The sequence below is a fragment of the Lemur catta genome, chromosome 6, assembly GCF_020740605.2.
Source record: "Lemur catta isolate mLemCat1 chromosome 6, mLemCat1.pri, whole genome shotgun sequence".
NCBI lineage: Eukaryota > Metazoa > Chordata > Mammalia > Primates > Lemuridae > Lemur > Lemur catta.
This window is the reverse complement of record NC_059133.1, coordinates 34,090,138-34,117,477: the sequence shown is the minus strand read 5'-3', so window position 1 is coordinate 34,117,477 and position 27,340 is coordinate 34,090,138. Positions and strand designations below refer to the sequence as shown.

The window sequence follows — 27,340 nt, the reverse complement described above, 5'->3', positions numbered from 1 at the left end:
TTTATTTCTGATTTTCATCTGTTACATCTATTTTCTTCATAATGGTATGAAAAGCACTTAATGTTTTTTCTCCCAAAAGATGTTTCAAGGCCACTGAAATTTTATCCCTGAGGAATAAAATAAAATAACTTCCTAAAAAAGACAAACGTGTTGCAGGATGAAGAGACTTTGATGGAAGAAGCACACATTCCAAACTGAAATTAAGGTATGGTAGGACTTCATTTTTGGAATTATCAATCTTGTAACAGAAGATATTTGTGAGGAAAATTCCTTAGATCAGAAGTTTTAGTCCAGTTTTGACAATGTGATATTTGATCATGGAAATATATATGGGAGGCATATATATTTAATTTGTTTTGGTTCATATTTTCTATGCATGTCCAACATATTTTTTTCAATAGTCAATGAGTAATTGAAAAATGCATGGATATTTCCCATTTTCTCCAGTTCTTGGAATTAGTAAACATATTGTAGGGTGATGTCAAAATTACTGTTGGTCTTACCTAATTATAAAAATTCTACTTACAACTCAGTGGATGTATAAATAAGTAGATATCTACAATGGAGATCTCCAATCATTGCAACTGACTACAGCTGTGCTCAATCTTTTATGGTTTATTTAGTTCTTTGTGTATTCTAAACTCTCTATGGTAAAGTTGGTAGTTTCTTGACCCCAAAGTCTGATTAATTGCATCGTCTTCTGACCTTCTAAATATATTGTAAATTCCTGTTTTATGTGTCTGTATCCACATCCCTCCCCATCGCCATGAGAAGCTGTGTTATTTTTAGTTAGGGAAGTTATCTATGAAGGCACATATACACATATTAGTTTCTCATAACTAAATTAAATAGTATTTAAAGCAAACATCTCAACAGTGATACCAATATCTTTACTTGGTTTGAAAGTTTTATCAAATGTTGAAATTTACTCATGTTAATAATAATATTCATAAACATTCCCTCAGGACTTGTCATATGCTAAGCACTGGCTGAAAGCTTTGCATGTCAGATCACATCTAATTCTCATGACAACTCTAAGTAGGTATTATTATTATCTTAATTCAAAGGAAGAGGAAATAGATGCTTAGAGAAGTTAGGTCACTTGTCCACATCTGTCCTACTCCACAGCTAAAGTTCATAACATTTTTCCTTTAGGCTGTTGAGCATTACTTGGTTGATAATTGGTTCAGTTGACCCTAAACTTGCCAATGTCCAGGGCACTTCTGGTGAGTTAGTAAATATTATAGCTCCTAGGGTCACGTTATAGAATACTTCATTTAGTTATGCTAAACTCACTAAACCTCTACATGATAAATTATTTCTAGATTAAGTTGTGTAACAACCATTTTCTTCTTAACTGTACTCACTCTGTCAGGTTATCAAATACTGTTTATTACCTTCTATTCTGATAAAGAATCATTCTTTTATAAAAATATCCCTCACTTAAGTGATATGGAGTGCATATCTCAAAGCATACATTCACAAATTCTCTAGTATCTTTATTTAAATCATTTAAAACTGCTACATTTTTGTTGAATGGGCTATTCTCTTCTTAGTTCTGGGTTATTTTACATGTTGGCCCTGCTGTTTGGAATATCTTTCTCTGTTTAACAAACCCTTACTCATTTTTTAATACCCAGATCCAAGATCAAATGCCACCCCCTCTTGAAGTAATTCTTGAATTTCACATTACTCAGAATTAATCACAGTTTTTTCTGTGGCTACATATTATGTTGTATACATTTCTTTTTAGCACTGCCTATTACTGATAACGTGAATCTCAAGCACTAACTGTGAACTCCTCAATCATAAGGAGAATATCTTATTTATCTTTGTGTTTCAAATATCTGCCAGGGACTTTGGCAATATCCTAGAAATACAAAGCCTTGCAAATTCTTAACTATGCAGCTTGTAATAAGAGAGGGAATATAATATGAAACTAAACATTAAACATATTAAATGATTATTTGATATTGTATTTAGCATGGATGTTTATTTAATATTCACTTCTGTTTTATTCAAAATTATTTATAAACTAGTTGCCTCTCATTGCTAAAATGAAAAATGAGATATAATTTCTTCTTAATAATCTAGAGGATAGAATTTTAGTTATCCTATGTACACTCTCCACATAATCCTGTCTGAAGAACATCTGAAAGACTGATGATAAAAATATACATGTACATAAATATCAAATAGAACAAAAATGTCTGCATGCTCAAAAACTAGATATAGCTGAGCAATAATCCCTAGTTTGGATTTTAATGCTCAGAACTTGTCAGATACTTTACAATGAAGTGGCCTAGTTTCTACTCACTAAGCCCTAAATCTTTATTAATTTTCAAAAGTTCAGCCTTTGAAATTTCACAAAATTGAAATCATGTCATAAGTCTTCCTAATCTCCAAAGGATATTATCATATTAGTTTATATATGTGAGTAGACTTATTTGAGTAATAGCTAAGAGAAGCTTACAGCTACTTTTAAAAAGATCTAAGAAGCAGGTTTTTCTACTAATACCTTATGTTGCTTCATGCAGAGACTCTTCAAATATGTATTTAAAACTATGATATTAGAGACCTAAAAGAATTGGATGCTTCTAACATAAATGTCTAAAAGTTAAGGTACACCCAATTTGCACTTCCAAATATGTGTAATTTTCAGTTAGTAGTCTCTTAATATGGCATCTATAGACATGCATCTCAGGGAGGGAGAGAGAGTAGAGAGAAGGAGGAAGAGAGAGAGAGACTGAATGATAATATTAAACAATATTAAATTTCAAATGGCCATCTGAACTAGGGCTATAATGTACTGTAATAGAAGTCTAGTTCTGATAAGCCATAGATTCAGTGTTATAGAAAAAGAAGATTATGAATATTATTAATATACACACAGTAATCCATTTTTCATTTTTTTAAAAATGATTTTTCATACAACTCAAATGTGTTCCTCTGAACTGTCTTACTTCAGGAGTCAGATGAGTCAATGGATGAAGACAAAGAACTTGATGCTGATGACAACAGCATGGTTAAGCTTGAAATCTTTTGTCCATACTATACCTTTTCATCCAAGGCCTTGTGGTGCTCAAACAAGGATTTCAGTGCCTTGAGAACTTCAACCTCACTGGATACTCCTGAGGGAGACTGGGCTTGCCGTTTTACCACCGTCATTCTTAGTGATCTTTCATGTCGTGACACAAGGCACTCCAAATGCTCCAGTAATAGCTATTGGGTTTAAGAGAAAGTGCAATTATCTTATGGATACAAGTCACCGATATTTATAAATGATTTCTCCCTTAAAATATTACAGGTTTACATAGTATTTAATGATAACCTCAGGTTATACTATAAGTAGCATCAAAGAAGCACAAACCTGTTTAAACCAGGGTTCATTAAAGATAAATTGCATTTCAATCATATGACAAGTTGCTAAATTTTAAAAATGCAAATTTTATGCATTGCTTTAGCAAGTTTAATAATTTCAGTATGGATTCAGAAATAGAACACTTGACAAAATATGTATGATCCAATATGATAATTATTAAAGAAGAGTGCATGATGCATAATGATTTTTAAGAGGATGATATTGAAAGTCAAAATTTATTTCCTTTACATTTGGCCGTTAAAATTTTTTGAATTGGTCCACGGCCTCCGGTTCCGGGCCCGCAGCCCAGCGCTGACGGCCGGGCGCGGCGAGGGCCTGGGCACCGGGACTCGGGTCCGTGGGTGCCGCCCGAAGGAGGCGGGGGAGGAGGACGCCCAGGCCTGGGCCGCTGCCCTTGCTTTGTCTGCTCTGTCTCTGCGGTCTGCCTGGGAGGCGACCTGCGACCAGCGCGGTGAGTGCCAACCAGGACCAGGAGATGGACAGAAACATATCCCCAGACACCTCCAATTATATCTATGAATGCTTATTTTTAACAACACCATATCATCAGCTTTAAAGCAGAGTATATTAGCCAAGTTACAGTAAACGTAAAATTAATCTTGGAACCGCTATAACCTATACATTGTTTGAATACGCCAAGGACAATAAAGAGCAGTTCATGGAGTATCACCATCCCATTAATTCTGCAACATCAATGAGGAATATAATCTCAGTTGAACCTCCTACTACAGCCTCATCGAATAAGAAAAGAGACAAAAAGGAACAACTTTCAAAAGCCCAGAAATATAAGCTGGCAGATAAAATAGATCACAAAGGGGAACTTCCTTGAGAGGTTGTAACTGGGTTGATGTTCTGAAGGTTTCTTTTTCTTTTTTTTTAAATAATGGAAAATCTGCAGAAGTTATAATATGGTATAGCATGACTAAGCAAAACTGGCTCTAAAGATGATGGATAGTGCTTGGAATTTGAGATAAGGAAAGAAGATTCTTTAAAAACTAAACTGGGTTTACAATCTTTCATTACCATTTTATGGTATTGAGGTGGCTTTTTATAAAACAATTTTTTATATGTTTCTTACATTAAAAATGTGAGCTGAAAGTTCACGAAGAGATCTGGTTGTATTAAATTATTTTCACAAACTTTACTTAACAAAAGGTAAAAATGTTACCGTTTAGTATACTTTATAAAGCCTAGTGAGCTTTATAAATGGACAAATATGGGGAAAAATAATCAGTGTTAATTTATATGATCTTATTCTAGTGGATGTGATATTTTTTTAAAGGAGTATGAAGCCTTTTTCAAACTGTCATCCCAGTGGAGTAGAATATTGACTGAACAGTATTACATAGCATGATCCACTTTAATAGGCCTCTCATCTTAAATAAAGTCTTCATCTCTTTTCTTGCTTAATTACTGACACATAAATTGCTTCAGAGAAATTTAAATACCAGCATTTGAACTTTATACATGATACTTTTTATAGTTCCTTTTTATTTTTCAAGAGTGAACTGCTTCCCTTTAATAAATTAATATCTATTTATACTTTTGATTTGGGTCAAGGTGTTTGATCATAAGAGCTTTCAATGGTATGTGGAATATGAGAATATAAACACAAATCTGCCAAATACTTTAGAAAGCATTTGTTTAAGGAGTGCTGGCTCTTATTTAAATTTCTCTTTGGTGGATACACCAGGGTGGGAGTAAAAGATGCCTTATTATTTAGTTTTTGTATTGTTGGAAATAATGATTTCAATAAATTCCTATTTATCTGCAAAATATTTCTTTGAATTGAAGAAAATGAGCATAATCACCATAATGTTGCTTTAAATTAAATAATCACATGATTTTATTTGCAATTAATCTTTAGATTACATCACAGAAAAATATATGCAAACTGAAACATAGTAACTCAGTATCTCAATTCCCAATAATCATTTGAGAAACGAAGTTAAGGGCATAATATTTAAACTATCTATATTGGAACCTATATTCCCCCAGGGTAGCCTCTGGGTCCATGATGAAGATGAGGCAAAAGCCCTCTGAACAGTCTCCAGGCTATTCCAGTCTTTACACTCTAATTTTTGCCAGTGGTGTTCTGATTTTAAATGTTTTCTGAATTGGAATTTCACACTTGTTTTCACCGTATAAGTTCTGCTGCTAAAAACAAAGATACATGAGAAGAAAAACAGAAACTGCTGGGTTATCATCAGTTAGTACAATTTCACCAGTGACTAGTGAAGAACCAGACACAACTGCTAAATTTCATAGGGGAGATCTTCAGGAGAACAGTGAAAAGCATAGGCTGACACGTAATGTCTATCTATGCAAAATAAAGGAGAAAATAAAACAGAAATTGCCCAAGCAAAAGAAAAAAACAGCAGATATGATAGTGGAGGTGGAAAGAAGTAAAGAAACAATTTTCTTTGTCTCAGGATTTTTTTCTAAGGCTTACATTACAATGAAAAATTTTGGTTTTCACTATACCACTGTTAGATTCAGTGTCGCATATTAGTATCACATTTCTTAGCATTTCATAAGTTAATTTCTTTACACTCACTGCCACTAATTATGGTTCAAAGTGTCAGAAAACTTTGCTGTTATTGGCACAAATAACACCAATATCTGAGACCCTAAACATATATAGATCAGTAGATAAAAGTCATATTTAAGGACTAAAATAATATTAATGGTTTTTTAGTATGAAGGTGACATAATGTTTTCAAGGAGCTTTCCTTTCATTTACCAGTCTCTGATTATATTTATGGTATTCTATTCTCTTGATTTCTCCATATACATGGGTACATTGGTTAAATCCAAGCTGTTTTACACAGATGATAGGAATTTGCCTGAACTTACCCCGACCTATTTTTCCAATATCATCTGATGTCAGTCTTTCCCTGACAACTTTGTTTTCTCCACACTGTACCAGCCTCCTTTCCGTTCCTTTATATGCCAAGCCTTTGCTTATGCTGTGCCCTCTGCCTGGAGTTCTCTTCCTTTGGCTCCTCATTTCCTGCTCAAGTCTCAGCTTAAATATCAACCTCTCAGTGAGTCATTTGCTCACCACTTTGTAAAGTAGGTCTCTCCTCATCCCTGCCTCTATAATTCTCTATATCAATCCTTTGCTTCTTTTTTCCATAATACTTCATGATTTGCAATTAAAAATAGTTTTACTAAATTTATTTTATTTTTTCATTGGACTATAAGCTCCATGAAGGTAGACATAGTATTAATATCTTCCTTGATCCTTTGGATCCTCTTTGTATTTGGGTGTTGCCTCAATTCCTGACATTTATAGGTATGTGATAAATATTAGTTGAATGAATTTTAAAAATTAATAAATGAGGTAAATTTATATACCTCATTTAGGTTCGGCTAATGTCAAGCTAAACCTGTGGACACAGTTAATTGGCATCAGTTCCCAAAAGCTTAGGCTAATCAACATTGTTGTTACCTACATATATGCTTCAGTTAGATGACACACAAGGAAAACTGGTTTCTTTAACTATAAATTAGAGGTATCCTGGTTTATATAATAATTCAATAAATATTTGAAGATCTAATGTTGCATGGCACAGTATAGGATATAGAAATACATAATTAATAATACCCTCTAGGAAAAGAAACACAATAAGCATTATAATAAAGCTGTGAAGAACATCTGTTATTAGAAACCAATCTTTTGGTCACACTCTTTACATTTGGCAAGTTCCTCACGTTGTGAACTCTGCCTTCCCAACATAGAGTACAGAAAACTACAAGTCTCAGTTGTCTGTGCTACACAATTTCTACTAATTATACACCCATGCAAGAAGTGAGCCTTATGAGGAGATAACTAGGGTGAAGGCATCCATTTTGCTCGATGGCAGTGGCAAAAGAATCATGATTTTATACAGAAAAAGAGAAATAATCCTGTTACCAGCTTTGCAGTGAGGTTCTGGAAATTTGGTCCTGAAAGCTCAAGCTGTGGACTGATTATGCTAAGAATTTCTTAGTATCTATTAATAATTGCTTGCTTAAAATAACTAGAGTGAATTCTGTTGTCTGTAATCAGTAATGTGTGACACTTAAGTTATCAGGTTTTACCTACTGCTACCTTTCCTTATAATAGTCATCTGCCATGGCCTGGGTCACTTCTTTTTCATTAAATACGTTTGTTAGCTTTCCAATTATTGTCACTTTTCCCAGCACTACTCCAATCATAATTCTTGCTCATATTTATTATTCATTTATATGACTCCTCCAACATATTGGTCTCTAAATTTCCAGACCTCAGGTACTCCAATGATTTCAATTTCTATCTTATATTTCAGTAACCCAGGGTTTCACCACAGCCCCTACTATTATCAATAAATGCAAATTTTTCATAATTTCAGTTTTTATCATCTAATTCCAAATCACTGTATTTTAGCTCACCTATTTAAGTTCTCAAACTCTCAAAATGCTTTCACTCAAATCTTTCTACATAGGAATTTGTTATTGCCTCTCACCACACTCATTCCCATACTGTCTCCTTATCCAGCTTAAAAATAACATTTCAGTCTTTATTATAATAGTGTTCTTTTTCACGTTTCATCAACTTCTAGAATGGATCAATTGCTGCTACATCCACTGCTACTGCTTGGATCCAAGATCCATAATTTCCCCTTGAATTATTATCATAGCTCTTTAACTGGTCTTCTTGCTTTCATCCTTTCATCTGTCAGACTATTCTCAAAACACTATTTAAGTTAAAATGTAAATTAAGTCGCTCATATCTCAAATCTTTAATGTCTTCCCATGTTGATCAAGTAAAAGCCAAAATCCTTATATGTTCCAAAGGTATCTACATTCTCTGAACTCACTTCCTATTCTTCTTCTTCTTGGTCATTTCAGTATAGCTACATTGCCTTCCCTGCAGTTTTTTGTTTGTTTAGTTTTATTTAGTTTTGCTTTTAATATCCATGTCCACAAATCAGGGTCTTTGTACTTGTTTTCTCTACCTAAAACATTCTCTTTCAGATATCTGAATGACCATATCACTCCACCATTTCTTTCATGTTTTTATTTAAATGTTACCTTTCAATAAGGCTTTCCCTGTTTACCTCCAGGACTTAATATCCCCTTCCTAGCTTTATTTTTCTCCTTAGCCTTTGTCCCTATCTAATGTACTACTTATTGTATATATTTAACTTGTGTAGTGTCTATCTCTGAAAAATTAATGTAAGGTCCATGGGGAAGGAAGATTTTATCTATTTTGTCTGTTGCTGTATCTTCAGTGCCTAGAAGATTGCACATAGTATATGCTCAGATATATTTATTGAATAAATAAGTGAAGCCTGATTAAAGCAGAGTTTATAGGCAAAAACTCTTCAGAGAAATGGGCATCAGGGATATATGACCTGGGTATATTTGACAGAAGTCATCATGGTCAGATTAATATCAAAAGAAAGAAGATTGTCTTCCATGGTAAGTGGAGTTGAGATGGTTACTTAAATAATTAGCTGAGCTCTCTTGAAGTGGGATGTCTGTGAAAGGAAAACTTTGATGGACTGAGTCATAGCTACAACAGACCATTTTGAAGGGCATGAGGAATATAAGGACAATGAAGTGAGCTGGATACTTTGAACTGCACTGAGGCATTTAAAGAGAGAAAATGACAAGCTTAAGGTTTTAAATTCTAGGTCAAGGCTCAGTCAGAGAACCCAAGAGTTGCTATGGCTGCTCATTATAGCCTCTTAGTGAGGTCCCAATGCATAAAAGAAAGAAGACATTTTTTAGCTGAGGAAAAAGTATTGAATTTGATTCTAGTATAATTAAAAATTAATAGGAGTCATAAGGGAAATGTCTACTTTGTTAAAATTACAGATTAATAAAAATATTTAAAAACATATGGTATCGCTAAGAACTCTGAAATCTTCAGAAGATAGTTATAGCTTAGGGCATATTGTTTCTCAGTCCTCAGGCAGCTGCAGTTGCTCCATATGTCACATTATATAGCCCACTTCTATTTTTCATCAAAGAGAAAATGAGGCATAGAATGTACAGTGATCTAATGTTAGGCACTTCCTTGACTTCATCAATCTTGATGAATAGAAAAGAAAAGAGTGTTTTAAGATTTGGAATGAGATTTCAAGCACTTGACAGTGTTTAGGCAGTACTCTTTGTAAACTGGAGAAGCCAGCCATCTGGACTGCCTTGAATTGATATATGAAGTTGCAGGTTTTGATGAAGGTTTGTCTCACTCAACAACACATGAGACAAGCATGAATCCTCGCCTTGGTAATGTTCTTGAGACAAATGTTAGCATAGTTCTAAAAATAACCTTCCCTTTTAAAACCTGAGATTGGATGCCACCGTCACTTGTAGAGTACAAAAACATATAAAAGTCTTGCCACACGTTGGTTACGGGATCCATGTCCCAGAAATACCCCATCAGGAAGCACATACCAATTGTCAACTGTCAGTGCTCTAATTTTGACATGAAACCAGTTGAGAGTACAGTACACCTCAAAGGCTTCTGGTGCTCCATACCCAAACAAAGTCACAGCAATGAAGAGAAAAACAAAAGCTAACTTCATGATACCAGATCCAAAGCAATGACCTGTCAGGATGCAGGCAATCAGAAAGAAGATTGAAAACCTTCGGTAAAGGAGGTCACTGAATTACAAACCTTACCAGCAATCTTATGTGGAAATCTTGATGTCACTCTGGAAAAAAAGAGGCACCTTAAGAGCGATAAAGGGGACATTTGGAAAGATTTGGATGTATCTAAGTCACTCTGATAGACCAAATCCCACTGCTTCTCTGATGAGGCCAGTTCCGTGTGTCTTAATGACCTGGTAACGACTTCAGTTAAAGGTTCCTCTTACAAGAGGAAACTGATGATTTATGAAGTTAAAAATGGTGAGCTGAATTTACCCACTAGCTCTTTCCTTTGGGATGATCAAAATGACATTGTCTTTACTAAGGTATTAGGAAATAGGTTGGTAGGAAGAGAACCCAGAACCTGCAAAATCTCCATAACAGCAGTTCTTTCCTGTAATTCATAGAGGTCCATATATGTAGGTCCAGGAATTAAGGTTTAGAATTGGAATTTATAATTGCCACGTAGGTCCTCGTGACTAGTGGGGAAAGATGATCTTTCTTTTTTTTGTTGTATCATATTCATTCATATATATATGAATATGAATAAATTATACTCCATTTTTTGTTTTTTTAAACTCTTACCATATTTTAAATTGTATTATAGAGGAGATTTGACATTTGTGACTGCTCATGTCCCACCCCAAACACTTCTCCTTGCTTCCAGACTTCTAATGAAAACATGAAGTGATAGATAACAAAGTCTAACCTAAAAGAGAAGGCTTCAAAATCAAAAGAGTAGTATGATTTTTTCTAATTTGTAAAACCTGAAATCCGGGAATATATGTAGATGCTAATAGTGCTGGAACAGAAAGAGAGGAATAAAACTTTTGATATGATTAAATTAACCAATATGACTATCAAATAATCTAGATTTGATATTGATATCAAGCAGCAGGGAGTGGTTGTAATTGTTTGCTCCAGTGGTTAAATAAAACATAAACTCAGTGGTGGACTAGAATAAGTGAATAAATGCCAGAAATTCTTTGAGTATAAGGTAGAAGAAGGAAACTGATGATTTATGAAGTTAAAAATGGTGAGCTGAATTTACCCACTAGCTCTTTCCTTTGGGATGATCAAAATGACATTGTCTTTACTAAGGTATTAGGAAATAGGTTGGTAGGAAGAGAACCCAGAACCTGAAAAATCTCCATAACAGCAGTTCTTTACAGACAAAGGATGAAAATTGAGAGATGCTGGTCCTAAAATGGACTCTTTGATTTCCCTGGGCATGATGGAATCCTACAGTGGCAGAGGCTAAGTAATAGTACTTAACCACCTACACTAAGGTCTGTGTGCTTACTGTAACAGGCAGAATGGTTTGATCCATTGGGATCTTTGTTGACAGCTAATTGATTATAGAGTCTTTAACAAGACAGTAAGAAGCATATTGTATTAATAAAATATTAATATTAATAATAATAAAATTTCTGTATCTGAAGGACTAAATCCTGACTCAAGTCACCTGGTAAAGTGTCTTGGCTCTCTCCAAATCCTGTACCTGAGTCACTTTACAGTTAGAGACTTCTTTAAATTAAGGTGAAATTGGGTATTCTTGAGAAAAAAGTAACACATTCTTGCACTAATACTACAAGTAGCTGCTGTAACTCTTTCTTCCACCCATCTGTGGTGATTTTAATAAGTATCTCAAATGTTTTGATTCTCCTGCCATTGATAGGTGGTGGGTCTATGCTCCTTCCCCTTGAATTTGAGTGGACTGTGACTGTTTTGACCAACATGTTACAGTAGAAGTGACATTGTGGGACTTCTGAATCTAGGTCCTAACGGGCTGGGCAGCCTCCACCTGGGTACTGGAACATTTGTCCTTAAATCCCTGAGCTCTCATCTAAGAAGCCTGACTACTCTGAGAACACTGTGCTGGGGAGGCCATAAATAGGTTCTCTTGTGGAAAGCCCCAGCTGAACCTGTCTGTCCTTCAGCTATTCCAACCCCGGTGCCAGGCAAATCTTTCTGCTCCCAGATACTTGAGTCACCCCCGGCAAATGGTGTGCTAGGGCTGGTCTATTCATGCTTTGAGAGCTGATTGTTAATTTTCAAGAATTTTCTGATCTGGCTATTAAACATAGTCATTAATACTAAAACTAAGCTTATAATTAAATAAAATATTTTTAAAAGACAATAAACATTCAAAGTGCATTAATTCCTAATGGTTTTACTGTATCTATTATCTACGCTCCTCAGTTTGTTTACTCGTATTGTATCCGGAAGGTAGAAATACCATGTAACAGTTCATTACTGTGAATCTTTTCCCAACTCTGCATTCAGTGACGTCATATTGGTAGCTTCAAATCAGCCATGATGGGAGTACAGTATATCCACCAGGGAAATTAGCAAGTAAAAAGCACTATAGACTGCTGCTTTTTATTTTATTTTTCTGACAAAAGAAATCATTTACCAGTACATCACTGTTGCTAGCCATCAAGTCATCCCAGCTGAGATCTCAAGTATTATGGAGCAGAGAAGGTCCATCCCCACTGTTCCCTTTCTTAATTCCTGGCCCACAGGAGTCTATAAGCATAGTAAAATGTTGTTTTGTGCCATTAAATTTTTGAGTGGTTTGTTATAATGCAGTAGATAATCAGAAAACCTTCCTAAAGGACCTGCAGCTATTTAGCAGGATAACAATACTGAGGAAAAGAGAATACCAAAGTTTCCTGAATATTAGTTCGGAGCTAGGACTAAGTCTTTGGTACCCACTATAGAAGAGGCTTTCAATAATCTGGTGGACAAAATGATTTACCTTGTCGATATCAGCCTATTTCCCTGGCCCCCACAGCATTTTCTCAATGGGCATAAAAGAGTGACCACGGTTTTAGGGGTAGGAGTTATTCATTGACCTGACAAAATGGACTTCTCGTGACTAAGGTTGGTAGGATTGCCACTACTACTGAATGGCCAAGTTGCTAGCTACAGCCATCAAACTTCAGCCCTTGACATGACACAGAACACATGGAGATCAGCTATATTCACCTTGAAACAAGACTATGACATCAAATCCCTTTTATAAAGGAGAAGGTAGCTGTCTTATTCTCACTTTAATAAACACCTCTTCTGGATGTGAATTTTCCTTCTCTAATAGCTATACTTCTACTAGCCACACTATCTTATTTGCTTACAGTAATGTTATCATACACAATATTACTTCTAGCCAAAATCTCACTTAGCAGTGAGAGAGTAATGCAATTGATAGATGCTGCTAGGAGTCCCTGGTATTATCACACTATCACATTATTCAGAAATAGCTGATTCTATAAGATGGGTAAATGACTTAAGAAAGACTCTGCTTTAATTTAAGCTGGGAGATCACACGTTGCTAGTTTGGATGCTATTATCCTAGAATTAGGATATGCTCAAAATTAGTGATAGAAGTAAGATACAGTTTCTTTCCTGTAATTCATAGAGGTCCATATATGTAGGTCCAGGAATTAAGGTTTAGAATTGGAATTTATAATTGCCACGTAGGTCCTCGTGACTAGTGGGGAAAGAAGATCTTTCTTTTTTTTGTTGTATCATATTCATTCATATATATATATGAATATGAATAAATTATTCTCCATTTTTTGTTTTTTTAAACTCTTACCATATTTTAAATTGTATTATAGTGGAGATTTGACATTTGTGACTGCTCAAAATATTTTGAACATGTCCTCCTTTATTTGATAGTTCCCTACATTCTGAATCCTACCTTCCCAGTATAGTATCCAAGAAACATTTCTTAGGCATATTTACCACTAGGTGGCAGACATATGACTTAATCAGTCAACCAGAACCACCCACATGGGATTGAGTCCAGGGAGGTTGGAGGAGGAAAAAGGCTGGGCAGAGGATCCATTTTGACCCATGTAGGGGCAGAGGCTGCACGTTTTTGGGACTGTGGGTGTAAGAAAAACTTAGAAAGCTATGAAATGTGGTTCTAGAAACTGCCTGGAAACTCAGTTTAGAGATTTCTTCTATGTCTCAATTAATCTCTTCTTGATTAAAACAGCCAAGGTGTATTCTATTTTGTGCAATTACAAACTGTCGTCTACATAATAATAAAAACAAAATGTGTTTTTATTAGCATAAACAAACTCCCTAAGGGCTGAACAATTTCACTTATCCTCAAAACCTAGGAAAATATTCTACATAATATATACTTAATACTTGTATTGAATTAATGATAATTACAAATTATTTAGACTGGAGAATGTGGCCCAAAATGTCCTCATCTAGCATTTATCTATGGCCTAATTTAAGGTTAAAAATGAAGGTAAATAAATTAAAAACACAAAAGGAGGAACTTATCTAAAATACTACTAATAATCAACTAGTTATACATACACAAAGCTACAACGTTACTCTAATATTTAATAATTATTACAGAAGGTGCAGATGGCACTGTCTTTGGTATACTCAAAGGATTTCAGGGACTATGTGAATGGCCATGAATCCTATATTAGAATTTACGTTAAAAGACCACATCCTGTATAGGTATATACACATATATAACATACATACATATATAAACACACACACTCTCACACACAGCATACATCATTGGGAATTTTTCGGGCTAAACTTTTGCCTTGAAAGACAAGATGGCTTATGTAATCTAAATCCTTTATTTTACTATGATACTGCAAGGGTTTCTAAAACTATTTACCTTCCTATTAGAACTGAATTCAACATAATTTTGTGTGCAATTATTTTCAATTAGAAATGGCATTCAAGTGGAAATATATTCTGCCCCATAGACTAATTTGGCTGTTATAATATGGTCACATAGCACAACATTAACATCTGGAAATGAAAACCTATAAATTGGTTGCTTTCATGCTCAGCCTACTCAACACCCTTTACTTTCAAATATAGTTTAAATCCTCTATGTTTCTTATGTACATGTTTGATTATCACATTGAAATAGCTGTTTGGAGGGCACATGTCCTATCTTACTCACTCTTGTATTTATCATGTCCTGTCATAGCACTTTCATAAGTAAGTATACATGCACATACATGTAATATCTTCATCTGCTTTCAACTGCTAGAGTCTTTTCTCAACTGAATAGTATTTTCTACTCATTGAGGAAATATGTTTGAAGGATATTATTAACTTGTGGAGGCAGAGATCAAGAATGGGAAATTTTTCTTTAGTAATGGCAGGTGTCTTATTATACCTCAACATCTATCAAGAAGATTCCTTTGGCTCAAAAGTAAGGGCATGATAAGGAATGTTTCAAATGCAATTAAGGCTTTCTCTTTTAGTTTATGACCCATGAGATTAAATTAAAGCATTATTATTTATAACTGAAATTAAGACTGGCTCTCAAAACCATAACTTCTTTTTCAAAGTCATACAGTAGTTACATTCTAAAACATTATCAACAATATAAACTATTCTTTGGGATCCTCAGCAGTAAAAACAGTTGAAACAATTCTAACAACAACGTTCTCCACTCTGACATGAACAGGTAGTAAATACATTAAAATTACCAGATTTTCTTTACCTTTTCATTAATGCAGATAATTTTTCCAAAACATAAGTTGTATTGATCAATTTGAATTGAAATAGCATCAGAAATGAGTTATTTTCTACAAATAAAACTTGGCTAGTCAGACGAGTTTCAGGAATAATAAATTTTGTTTCAACATTTTCCCTATATTTTATCAGTATGAAAATATTAAACAGAAAGCTTGTTTGTATACTGTAATTTTTGAATTTTTTTATTTGCATATAGTCATAAATCTTTAATAATATTATGAAGATTTTATTTGGATACCCTCAATCTAATTACTCAAGCCATCTGGATTTAAGAGCACCTCTAGTGGTGATTCCGGTTTCTTTCATTCACTCATATTTTGGGGCTGGGAGTCAGGTGTTTCTGTGGTGACAAAGCGATAGCTGGCTAACAGCTCTGACATCAGAATACGTACCTAGCACATTACTTTCCACACAACAGAAATAAGATAAACTAGGAGTGAATTACAAAAATTTGGACAAACTCTGCTCTTTCTTAAATATAATCCCTCTGTATCACTTGTGTTCTGTGGGTAATATAGAAATACAATTTCTTAAATACACAGCCGGTGGTTAAGTTGAGGAGCAGACTCCCTGGGTGTCACTTATACGCCATGTGGCCTGTGGGAAGTTACTTACTCCCTCAGATTCCCATGAATTAATTGGGGATAATCAGATTGCTGTGAGGATAAAGTGAGTTAAACATCTAAAACATTTAGAAAATAGAACTTAAATAATGTTAGCTATATATTACCATTATCATTACTCTATGTATTAGGTAAATTTCATTCAAGTCCCACCAAATCTTCTATTTTCTGTTTTGGGAGAAGGTATAATTCATTCAAATATCATTATGCAGAAGAACCTTTTCTGATCTATTGTTTTTGATGTTACTCAAAATTAATGCAAGTGACCCTACTCAATCATGATTTCTCTTTGTGAACTGTCTTTTTGTGTTATTTATGCACATATGCTAACTGCTCAATATAGAGACAGCCACAAGTTTATCAGAACACTGGAAACTGGAATGCTCAATTCTACTTTAAACTTGCTCACAATCTAATACCAGTCAAATTTTCTTTAGGTGTGAGAAAGAAATACTAGTTTGTTGTTTCCTCTCCATGACCAATAAGTAGGTGTTTATAGCAAGAAGAAAACAACAATTAGGAAGAGAAACAACTATATAAATTTATGAAAACTGTTAGGTTTAGCAACATTGTTTGAGGTATTTGGGGGGAAGAGAGAAGATATGTCTGATTTTCAGCCCTAGATATTTTTGGGGGTAGTGGGTGGAGGAGGGTGAAAGGTGATTATGTAACTTAAGAAGTTGTTACATAATCAATACTTTGCACAAGGGAGTTTCATAAATCTGTTTTTCTTGATGTAATCAACAACAAAATCCTCCACATCACTACTTTAAGGAAGGTAGAAAAATATTTTCCAGCCTTATTCACATTTTCAAAAAGTAACCATTATTCATGTTTAAAGTTGATGGCTTCAATTTCTGTTATCCCAAAGAAATTTTCTATCATTCTCACTTTGAAATCCTAAGTATTTCAAGTCTAGTTTGCCTTGCTTCCTTTACAACCCAAGGCTCCTTTACAGGTGCATTATCCACAGGCACATCTGGTGTGGATGCTGTCACCAAATCTAGTTCTCCAAAATTAGTCACAGTTAAGAAGGAACAACACACTTCATACTGCAGGGGTCTGACTCTTAAGCAATGTTTTCTCTAAGCTCTAGTAAATCCTTGAGTTCCTTCATGGGTGTGACTTGAGTAAGCATGCTGATGGCCTCAGGGCTCGTGGCACAGGCTCTAGATTGAGACTACATTATCTTGCCTTTCAGACACCCTCCCTGCTGTTTACTGTCTAACTTCAGGAAACGTATCTGAACTTTTCTGTCTGTAAAATGGATATAATTATAATATCTCCTTCATAGGGGTATAGGAAGGAGTAAAGGGCTATAGGGGAAAAAAAGGCTATGTAAAGGAGAAATATATACACAGCTAATAAAGGAGTATCCAGTGCATCTTAAATGTGAGGATTAGTTGGAAATCTATCCAGAGCTTTTTATTTCCCTCTATTCTCAGCTTCCTGCTCCTACTTCTACATTTGGCTGTATGGCATTACATCAAGGAATGTATCAAAATATAAAATAGTGAAATAGAGAAGAATAAATCTCATGGCAGAAATAAACTTTAAATTTGCAAGGAAACGCACTGTTAAGTTAAAAATCAAGGGTGGGAAAAACATATAGAGGGAGAAAGAAACAGAAATTCATCTGACACCAGATAATGTGATCTAAACTGCCCTTGTTATACCCTACTTGAGGCAATCCATGTGATTGGTACATCAAAATCTTAAAGAAAACCAATTCATTGTATGCACATATGTGAATTCTCTTTACCATAAAATAAGACCCTGATGAATGAGGACATAAACTGAGTTTGATCATACAACCATTATGCATGCAATTCTATTTCTTATTAGTGTCACAAGCTCTCAGTTTGTGGAGCTGTTATTTCTGCATTACGCTCTAAGATCAAGTATAAAGTAACTATACCTTATCTTTCCAGCATTAATCTGTTAAAGCTATAACACTTAGAATATTTTTCACCTACTTAATAATTAAATTGGACTTATAGCCACACAAAAGTGGTTTTTCTCTACTTTCTTTTAGTAGAGAAACTACAATCATTTATGGGTAACATGGCATTTTACATATTTTGTGAAATTTAGTGATTTTGTTTTTGAACTAGAAAACACAGCATCTTCAATCAAATTCTGAACTTTAAGGTTACATGGCATGTCATGGGATTGATAAAATGCATGAGTTTCCAAGAGGAGAATGTAGCAACAAACTTCATGAGTTTCATGAAATTAGCATATCAGAACTAGAAGTTCCCTAGAAGATTTTCTAAACTATAAAGGTATGCCTCTTTTAGTTGGCAGAGATCTGCTTCAGCAGTTTTCCATTTGTAACACTTTTTTTTTCTTTTTTAAATAAATCTTTTGCTGGGATGAGGTGAGGACCGAAACCAGGCCACTCCGTCATAGCACCCCATAATTTAAACTCTTCCTCCCCTCTCTCACCTCTCCTCCCTTGCCTGTTTCCAGCCTCTGAGGAATTCCTCCCCTCCCCAATACAACCTTTTGAAAGTTTGAAACCCATTATTGAAATCCAGCCCTCCTTTTTAAAGTCACATAAAGTAAAGGCCAGAAGGAATAAGAACATTCTCTAAAGCAACATAGTGATTTAGTAGACTATAATTTAGGTTTCCTGTCTTTTTGTTTTGAGTTTTGTAGTATACTCTCCTTATTTTAAGTAACTGACTATGAGTTCATATCTGCTTAAAGTGTTCCAAAAGTTTTAAAATGCTTATATTTTCTTTTTTTATATATAGTAGATATAAGGCACTGAACTGCATATGGAATTAATTCCAAAAGGAGGCTGCTTTTTACTTACTCTTGTGTTATTTCTTTCAGCTTTAAGTTCAGATATTTCTTCTTCCTTTTCTAGAAGTTGTTCCCTGCAGGCATTTAATTCTTTTGTCAATGCAGCGAATTCCTGGAAAAGTAATAAAAATATTTGAAGATTTATACAATATATAAAAGCAGGAAAAAAATCAAAATATAAATTTCTGAATGAAAATAGGAAAAAAATGGCCTAGTTGGTCAATATTTATTGCTGTGTTTGAGGATCTTGATTCCATTGTTAACAAATGCTAATTCATAATATTTATCATATGTATTTTATTATAATTTGCTGATTAGATGGGTATATAAAATACATTTCAAGATACATCATGTACATCACCCTGAACTTAACATTAGTATGATAAATTATTGCTACAATGATTTAAGTCTGGCAAATTTGTGAACTCCAAAAATCTTACACTTTTATTCATATACTGCAATGTTCAGAGTACAGTAGATCATCAAAAGAATAACACAAAACCCTGCTAAAAGTGCTATTTAGAGATTAAGAAGTTTATTTATTTGTTAACAAGATAAAGAAAGAGAATCTACCTATCTTTTACAAGACAATAAACATGTCTAAAATTTGATAACATTACCTAAGATTTTCTTATTAATTTATGTATTAGTCTTTCTGAAAGGTAAGCTCCATGTGGGTAGGGACTTTGATATGTTCAATGTCTAAGACATAGTGTGTGTTCAAATAGTATTTATTTTTAATAAATGAAAATGGGTCATATTGTTAACAAAAAATTGAGGGTTCTGGAGTAAACCTGTTCTCAAGTGGTTAATGATACTGGAGGAATCTTCAATGGCTTTCTTCTCCAAAATGAGAACAGAGATCATAGGATTTTTTTTTTTTTTTAACCAATAGGTGAACAGTTTAGACACAGAAAAGATTATTTAACTAGAAATCAAAATTTAAAAAATGTTAAATGAAGTGACAAAAAATAAAACCTAATGGAACTATTCTGCTACTCTAACTTACAAATATCTAATTTTTTAAAAAATAATAAATATCCATATTATCATTAAATTCTTTACAGTGATTCTTAGTAGTAAAATTGATGCTTACCAAATATTTAAATACTTGGGAAAACTTAGCTCCAGGCTGAGAGGGCACTCAGATCAAAAAGAAAAAAGAATGGGGGAGGCAGGTTTGGTTAACCTAACCTCTACAAAGACAAATTTAGTGGAAAGTACATGAATATGATGATTATGCAAAGCTGGGAAAGGTTTGGGGTTTATATTCTTGTTTGCTTCAAGCCATTTATTTTGCTTAGTTTCTTTAAATGGCTTCAGCCCAAGTGGGTACTTCAAAGACCTCAGAGTAGACTTTAGGACTTAGACTCTAGATGAAAGAGTTCATTGTTACATTTTGTCTGACATTACAGATAAATGTTTTCTCCTCTGATTGCTGCCTGCTTAAGTGGTGTTGATACTCTGAGCATATTATTTAGGTGGAGAATAGAAATAAGCAACAAGTAGAAAACAATAATGTTTTTCTCTGAAAAATGAAACTTTCTTCATATACCGCGTAGTTTTGATGGAGAAAAGAAGTGACATAAAGTTTCTGTATTATGTATTATTAAAATACAGGCATTTAAAAATAATCTTATATTCATATATATTATAGTATTGACTAAGACAAAGCATAAATCAAATCGGTACATTTAATGTCATACCAATTACAAAAAACATTTATCTGTGTCTGTCTTTCTAGAGACTTAGCTTGCTATCTATAGGAAAAAAATAGACTAGAAAAATTTCAGAATTTTAACATTAGATATCTCCACATGGTGAAATTATGATTTATTTTTAGTGTGTGGCTTCCTCCCATGTATTTCTATCATCAAAGCTCTCTATAATGGAGAATGTGCTTTTGTGCTTAGAGAATAAGAGAAAATATAAATCTATAAGTGCTTTGACACAATCACATATTTACAAAGAGAGGACAGAAATTAGTCAAGATGCTACTGGTGACAGGTGACTTGGCCTTTTTTGTCATCATGGCACTGATTCTGAGCAGGCTACTTAGTGGCTCCATTTATTAGGATGAGTCTTACATTTATCAACTTCCTAACAGATATAAGGCACTATTTTTACATTCATTATTTCACTTTGCTCTTTAAATACCTAGGGAGGGAATGTCATTCCTATCTTATGGCTGAGGAAACTGACAAACTGTGAGTTTGAGTTCACAAAGCTCACAAGCCAGGGCATGAGTTACACTGAGCATCATTCTCCAGAGTGAAAGTCTAGTGCTTTCTACTGTATCATTTTGGACCTAGTTGTTCATTGGGTTTATGTGCTTTAGATTTGGAGTACATTTTGCAGTGCCCCCTCATCTGAAGCATCAAATAACTATACTATAATCATTTTGCATGACTCCCCTTGATTAGTCCAATGACAGAATAGGGAATTAGTAGGCCCAAGGGTATTCCTTTCATACAAGTCAACAAGTATTAGACAAGTGTGTCCTATGTATCTGGAACTGCAATAGATGCAGATACTCCACATGGAGTTATTCGCCAAACATTATCACAATTTTCCTCTGAGAGTTCTCTTTTTTGTACCTACTTCTCCATTCTTACCGTCATCATGAACTGAGTCTCTCATCATCTTATAACAATAACAGCAAAGATAGTCAACATTGATTGAGCCCTTACAGCCTACCAGGTACTCTGCCAAGCAATTCATATTGATTATATCAAAAATTCCAGTAAACACACTGTAAAGAACTACTAAAATCTCACTGAGGCCTAGAGAAGTTAAGTAATTTACCCAAAGCTACACACTTAGTCCAACAGTGGAGCCGGGCTTTGAGAATCCAGGCAATCAATCTCATACGGGGTGATTACAATGGGTTGTTCTTTTCCTCCTGACCACAAACTTTCTCCTTCTAATTTGTCCATCAATCTTTGTAAAAACTACATCTTTCCCAAGCTAATGAAACTTTCAGAGATTCCTACTCCCAAACACATCAAATTTAAACCAACTTTAACTTTTAAAATTCAAACCATCCAAAACATGGCCCTTTCACTATTATTCAGCTTTATTACTTAAAGAATATTAGCAGCTACCACATTGAGCAGGTGGTACTTTGTTTTTCTATGCCCTGAGCTAAGCATTTTACATGAATTATTTCATCTATTCCCTATTTTTCAGATGAGGAGACTGAAACCTAGCAGGATGAGTAACTTGCTCAAGGTCACACAGTAAAAAATGACCCATCCTGATTTCTAAACTTTTAAAATTTCTTAACACTGCTTTCTTCTGCATGAAAATGGAAAATCTCTCAGCAAATTTCTCAGCTATACTAAATTTATCATCCCTCTAACTATGTGTCCATCCATACAACATTTATTGAGCACCTACCGTATATTAGACCCTCTGCTAGGTTCTGAAAGTATAAAGAGCTTAGATATAGTTGCACTTGACTCAGACCTTTCAGAATTCACATTTGAGGCTCATCCGAAATTTTCATCATTGTCAAGCACTCAAAACCCATCACCGAAGTGCCACACACAGAGTAATACTAGTTTCTACCCTTGGAAATACTGTTGATTTAGAGGTGACTCTGCTCCTCGTTCTTAGAAGGTCTGTCTTCTGCACCTACTGCCACAGATTTCTCTTTTCTGTTTCCATTTCCACTTTTCTATTTTATCATTTCTCTTTTTTTCTATTTCTTTCAGGTACTATCCCTTATGCCTGGAATACTCTAGCCCATCTTCCCTGCCTAGTTCCTTTTTTAAAGCACCAGTTTGCCTTGTTAACGCTCTGTGATACCCAATTGTATTGTTTTTATAACGATTGAATTACATGTTTATCTCTTTCAAATAAACACTATGATCATTTAAGGAAAGGTTGTTATCTTATTTATTTTTATATCCTCAGGTCTTAGTACAGTTCCAGGAAAATTGAGTAGGCACTCAATAAATCCTTGCTGTAAAGATAAATAAATGGCTTGCTTTCCCTAAACTTTTGACTTTAATAACAAAATTATTTTGAAAAGGTATTATCAGAGTTCTTTCTCTTCTTGAGTGAGATTTATAATTTGCTTAATATATAACAGATGTGATATTCTTTATACTTTGCGGCTGTTGTTTTTGTCTATTTTTGAAAATACTGTCTATATTCTACATAACAATGGCATTATTCTGCCATGTTTTATTGCATGTATATAAAGTGATACAGTGATTACCTGAAAACTGCTAATTTCGACAAAGTATTCAGGAAAACTTCTATGATCCTGGTAGTTTCTGCAAAGAGGTTTGCAGAATGTCTCCAAGTTAGGAATAGGCCAGCTCTAGCACTAAAGCTCATTATCATGAAAGCATACTGTTGTGATATAAATATTTGTACTGGATGCAAGGATGGCAGAATGAATGAGAACATGTGTACCTGAGAAAAAAGGAATGAAGAGGAAGGCATAATGAAAATATTTTCTATTCTTTAGTGCTTAGGGCCTATTGCTGTGAATAATTCATGCATTCAGATTTATCATCTGCTCATTGGATACATCAAATTGGTCTTATTCATTCTTAAAGTTAAAATATATATTTAACCAATATGTTATTTCTCTAGTCTATCATTGCTCAAACTATGTTCTTAGAGGAGTTTTTTTTCCACAAGATTTCCAGAAAAAAAATCCACTGGGAACAACCTACATTCCCATATATAGGAAACTGGATGAATTAAATATAGTAAATGCATGTGACAGAATATTGTACAAAGGGCAGAATAAATAGGTTAGATCTTGGTTTAACAACAGGCAAAGATTTCAAAAATATAATTTTGATTGAAAAAAGTAAGAAATAGAACACAATGTATAACAAGAGTATTATCAGACACTGAAGGTAGTGAAGGATGACTATTAGAAGAAAACTTCACTCACACTTCACCATGTCCGAATTAAAAGGAGTCTATAGGAAAAGCCAAGTTTGCTTTGAATCACTGAGACAGGAGGAACAGATCAGTTCCCAGCCACCAAGCATATTTAACAACTTTTCAGACCAGTTATTTTGTTCCCCAAACATAGTCTGCCAATTCTTACTTTTCCCAAGGAGCAAAATGACTTTCCCCACTCTGTATTTTTTTTCTTGGAATTTGAAAGAGTGGTCAGGATCTAGAACACACAGCGCCATAAAAGTACCCTCAGACCAAAGGGAGTGGTTCCTTGTTCTTTCTTAGTTTGTCCTCATGCACATCACACACACATTCATATGAACACTTACTATTTAGGGGACACTGTTCTAAGGGCTGGGAAAATGACTGTAAAGAAGCAAGTTGAAGCCCCTGCACTTGATATGTTTATACGCATTCAAGCATTTACCACTCAAACTACTTTTGCTCTGAAATGAATCTTTTCTCACTACATCAATCCCTCTCAATACTAGTTCAACTCATGATATAGAGCATGAGTTCCTTTTTTTAAAAAAAAGGAAATAAAATAATTTTTTTTCTGTTAGCATTTTGAAGTTATCATTTCTTATACACTAATACAAGTCATCTAATTTCTGTGCACTTCCTATTTTTTAAGTTACAGGTCTCTTAAATTACATAAAATTTAAAGTTCCTCAATTTTAGCTAAGTTCCCAATTGTTACATTTTTTTCTTCCCCCCACTGCCAGCTTGCCCCAATCCTTTTCTTAAACTATACTTTCTTGAGTAATAATAATATGCTAGGGACAATTGTTAAGAATTTTACATCTATTATTTCATTAATTCATCACGGCAGCCTTATTAGTGCCAGAACATAGATGAGAAAACTTGGATAAAAGAGCTTAAGTAACTCTAGCAGGGCCCATTCTAGTATATGGCATCATTGTCAGCACTGGTACCAACATCCCCTACACCTGTCAGATCCCTTAGCAAAAGTAACCTGCCTTTGTATCCTGACTGTGGTTTCACTCTTGTGTGCTGGCATCTGAGCTGAGAATGAGCTTGAGTAATTCAGGTATCTGAGCTGCTAATAATCTCAAAGATAGGCCTTAAATCAATGGGTTATTCTCAATCAGTTTAATGCAAAGAAGCTTCTCTTGTTTTGATTCCTGCATGTGTTATCTCCAAAGTGAAAAATACAGGGGCAAAGTATAGATTCACTCAATTCTTGTGCCTCCTTACAATTCTATAAGAGTAACCTGGGCAGGAGATGAAAGAGAATATAGATTCAGAACTTCCTCTGGCATCTTTCCTCTTCTCTTCAACTAATGCCTTTTTCTACCTGGTAAATCACCATAGCCTACCAGGCTGCCCATCTTCAGATAGATGCAGAACATTCTATTTTTACACATGTTCATCTCTAAATTCATTTTCTGATATTTAATATTAAACATAGAAAAACTGAAAAAACCCTGCTGACTTCCCTGACTCATTTCAGATGGTGTGTTTACGTGAGGGGTTTTAATGGGAGGTGGGGGGGACGTATTTTCTCATTTACTAAATGTCTGAAGGGCTTTGATTTAATAGCTAAGTCCCCACCTAAGGGAAGCAAGTCAAGAGAAGCTGCATGATAAGAGGAAAATTCAACCTTTCAGTTTCAAGTCAATGACACCAGGCAGCCTCCAGAGAAATCTCTGACAATCCATTCATTTTGATTACAATTTCAACACTCTTTACCTTTCAGTTAAACCTGCATTCTCTAATCTTGTGGGCCACTAACTTAATGAACTGACAATGGCCTTATTTCTGCAGCCACGTATCTGCATAAGGACTGACTGAAGAATCATGAGTGCAAACCAGCCTGAGAGTGAAGAGAAAAAAGAAAGGGCGAGTTGGAACTCAGATTCACTGAATACCGCCAACACCCTCACCAACCACAAAAAAGCATCTTTTAAGTTTATTCTCCAAACATTTGTGCAAATTAAAAATAGCTCTCAGGAAAGCATATGGCATGGAAGCATGCTGATTTGACCATCTAGCATTTAAATTAGACAAAATTAACTACTTCAAAATGTTTTTTTATAATGACTTCCTTAGGCTATGCTCCCCATTTACTGTATTTTGGTATTTCCTCTTTTGAACTTTGAAAATTCTTCTAACAATTCTATCTGTATTATTCAGTGGGAAGCATTAGATTTTAAATCCATATTTCTTTGGACATAATTGCACATAAATTTACATGTATAAAAATACGTATCTCCTTTCCCAAACTACAGAACATATTTTCTACAACAGATTAATAATAGAAGTATGAATCTGAGAGATAAAAACAAAGCAACAAAAAGGCAATTTATTTCTCAAATTTATTTCTCAATAAATTTATTTCTCAATATCCATACATATCTCAGTATATTAGCTGTTGAAAATTCATGACAGTCTTTAGAAATTTAGTTTGGAAATCATTTAGTTTGGGGAAAAAAGTTCTTTTTCATAGAAATTAATACTTCATTATATCATTAAATATATATATATATGTTTTTTGCTTTATTATGTAATCAAATGCAGTGTTAATGACCTCTGCTCTTCTAATTGCCTTCCAGTCTCACATGAGCCCAGGGAAAGCTGTCATCCAAAATTACTGTGTAAAACAGCCATGTCTCATGGTCAGCCCTGGGCTAGACAGCTTGAAGGTAGAATCGCTTGCATAACTAATACAATTTGACAGGCACAACTGGACTCAGAATTCTCACAGAAATTGTTGAGTAAAGCTACCCAAGTTAAAAGAAAAATGAGATTTAAACACCATGCAAATTATATTTTGTGCCCCCTTGGTTTTTTTTTTATGTAGGCATTTTCTAATTAGGGAACATTTTTGTCTTTTTTCCTAAAACTGCATAATAGATTATGTTAATGTATCATGGTGATCTGGGGAATGCAAGTCTGTTTAAAATCCAGCATGCTACAAAAGCCATTTTTATGGTAGATGTGTACATGGGTCCTTGGTAACTTTCCTTTTCAAAATCTTCCAATCGAAATAACTAGAATCTTCCAAAAAAGCGGATGTTTGTTGAAATCAAACATAGGTACTGTTAAGTAGCCACAAGTTGTCTGACCATCAAGCCGTTTTCCTACCATGAATCACTCACTATGCTCCCAGTGAAATGAGCCTGTCTTATACATTATGCCTACTCCGCTTTGCAGACTCCAATTTGTCAATATATATATAGAGCTGCCTGTTAGAGATGATTCAGCTTGTTATTGAATCCTGAAGGGCAGGCAGTGTCACCATAGATTGGCTGGGAAGCAATCTGGAGGCAAGGCAGAGTTTTTCAGTACCCCTATATCAGCTTCTCTGCTGGCAAGGCATCATGTCTTCTGTGGGCCCTGAGCACTTTTGCCCTCATAGGCCCGCTTATCTATAAAAACTATTATATATATATATATATATATATAT

The 27,340-nt window shown here is 34.5% G+C and overlaps 1 protein-coding gene across 3 annotated transcripts in view; it reads right to left on the bottom strand.

Annotated features, from left to right (window-relative positions):
• The window catches only part of PPFIA2 (PTPRF interacting protein alpha 2), a 412,913-nt gene that overhangs the window by 151,272 nt on the left and 234,301 nt on the right, over positions 1 to 27,340 (bottom strand). For all 3 annotated transcript variants that reach the window (XM_045553300.1, XM_045553298.1, XM_045553299.1), the window contains 2 exons: positions 18,992 to 19,093; positions 3,058 to 3,222 (listed from right to left, as the gene is read on the bottom strand). In XM_045553300.1, the coding sequence (XP_045409256.1) occupies positions 3,058 to 3,222; positions 18,992 to 19,093 (267 nt within the window). The remainder of the gene's footprint in view (positions 1 to 3,057; positions 3,223 to 18,991; positions 19,094 to 27,340) is intronic.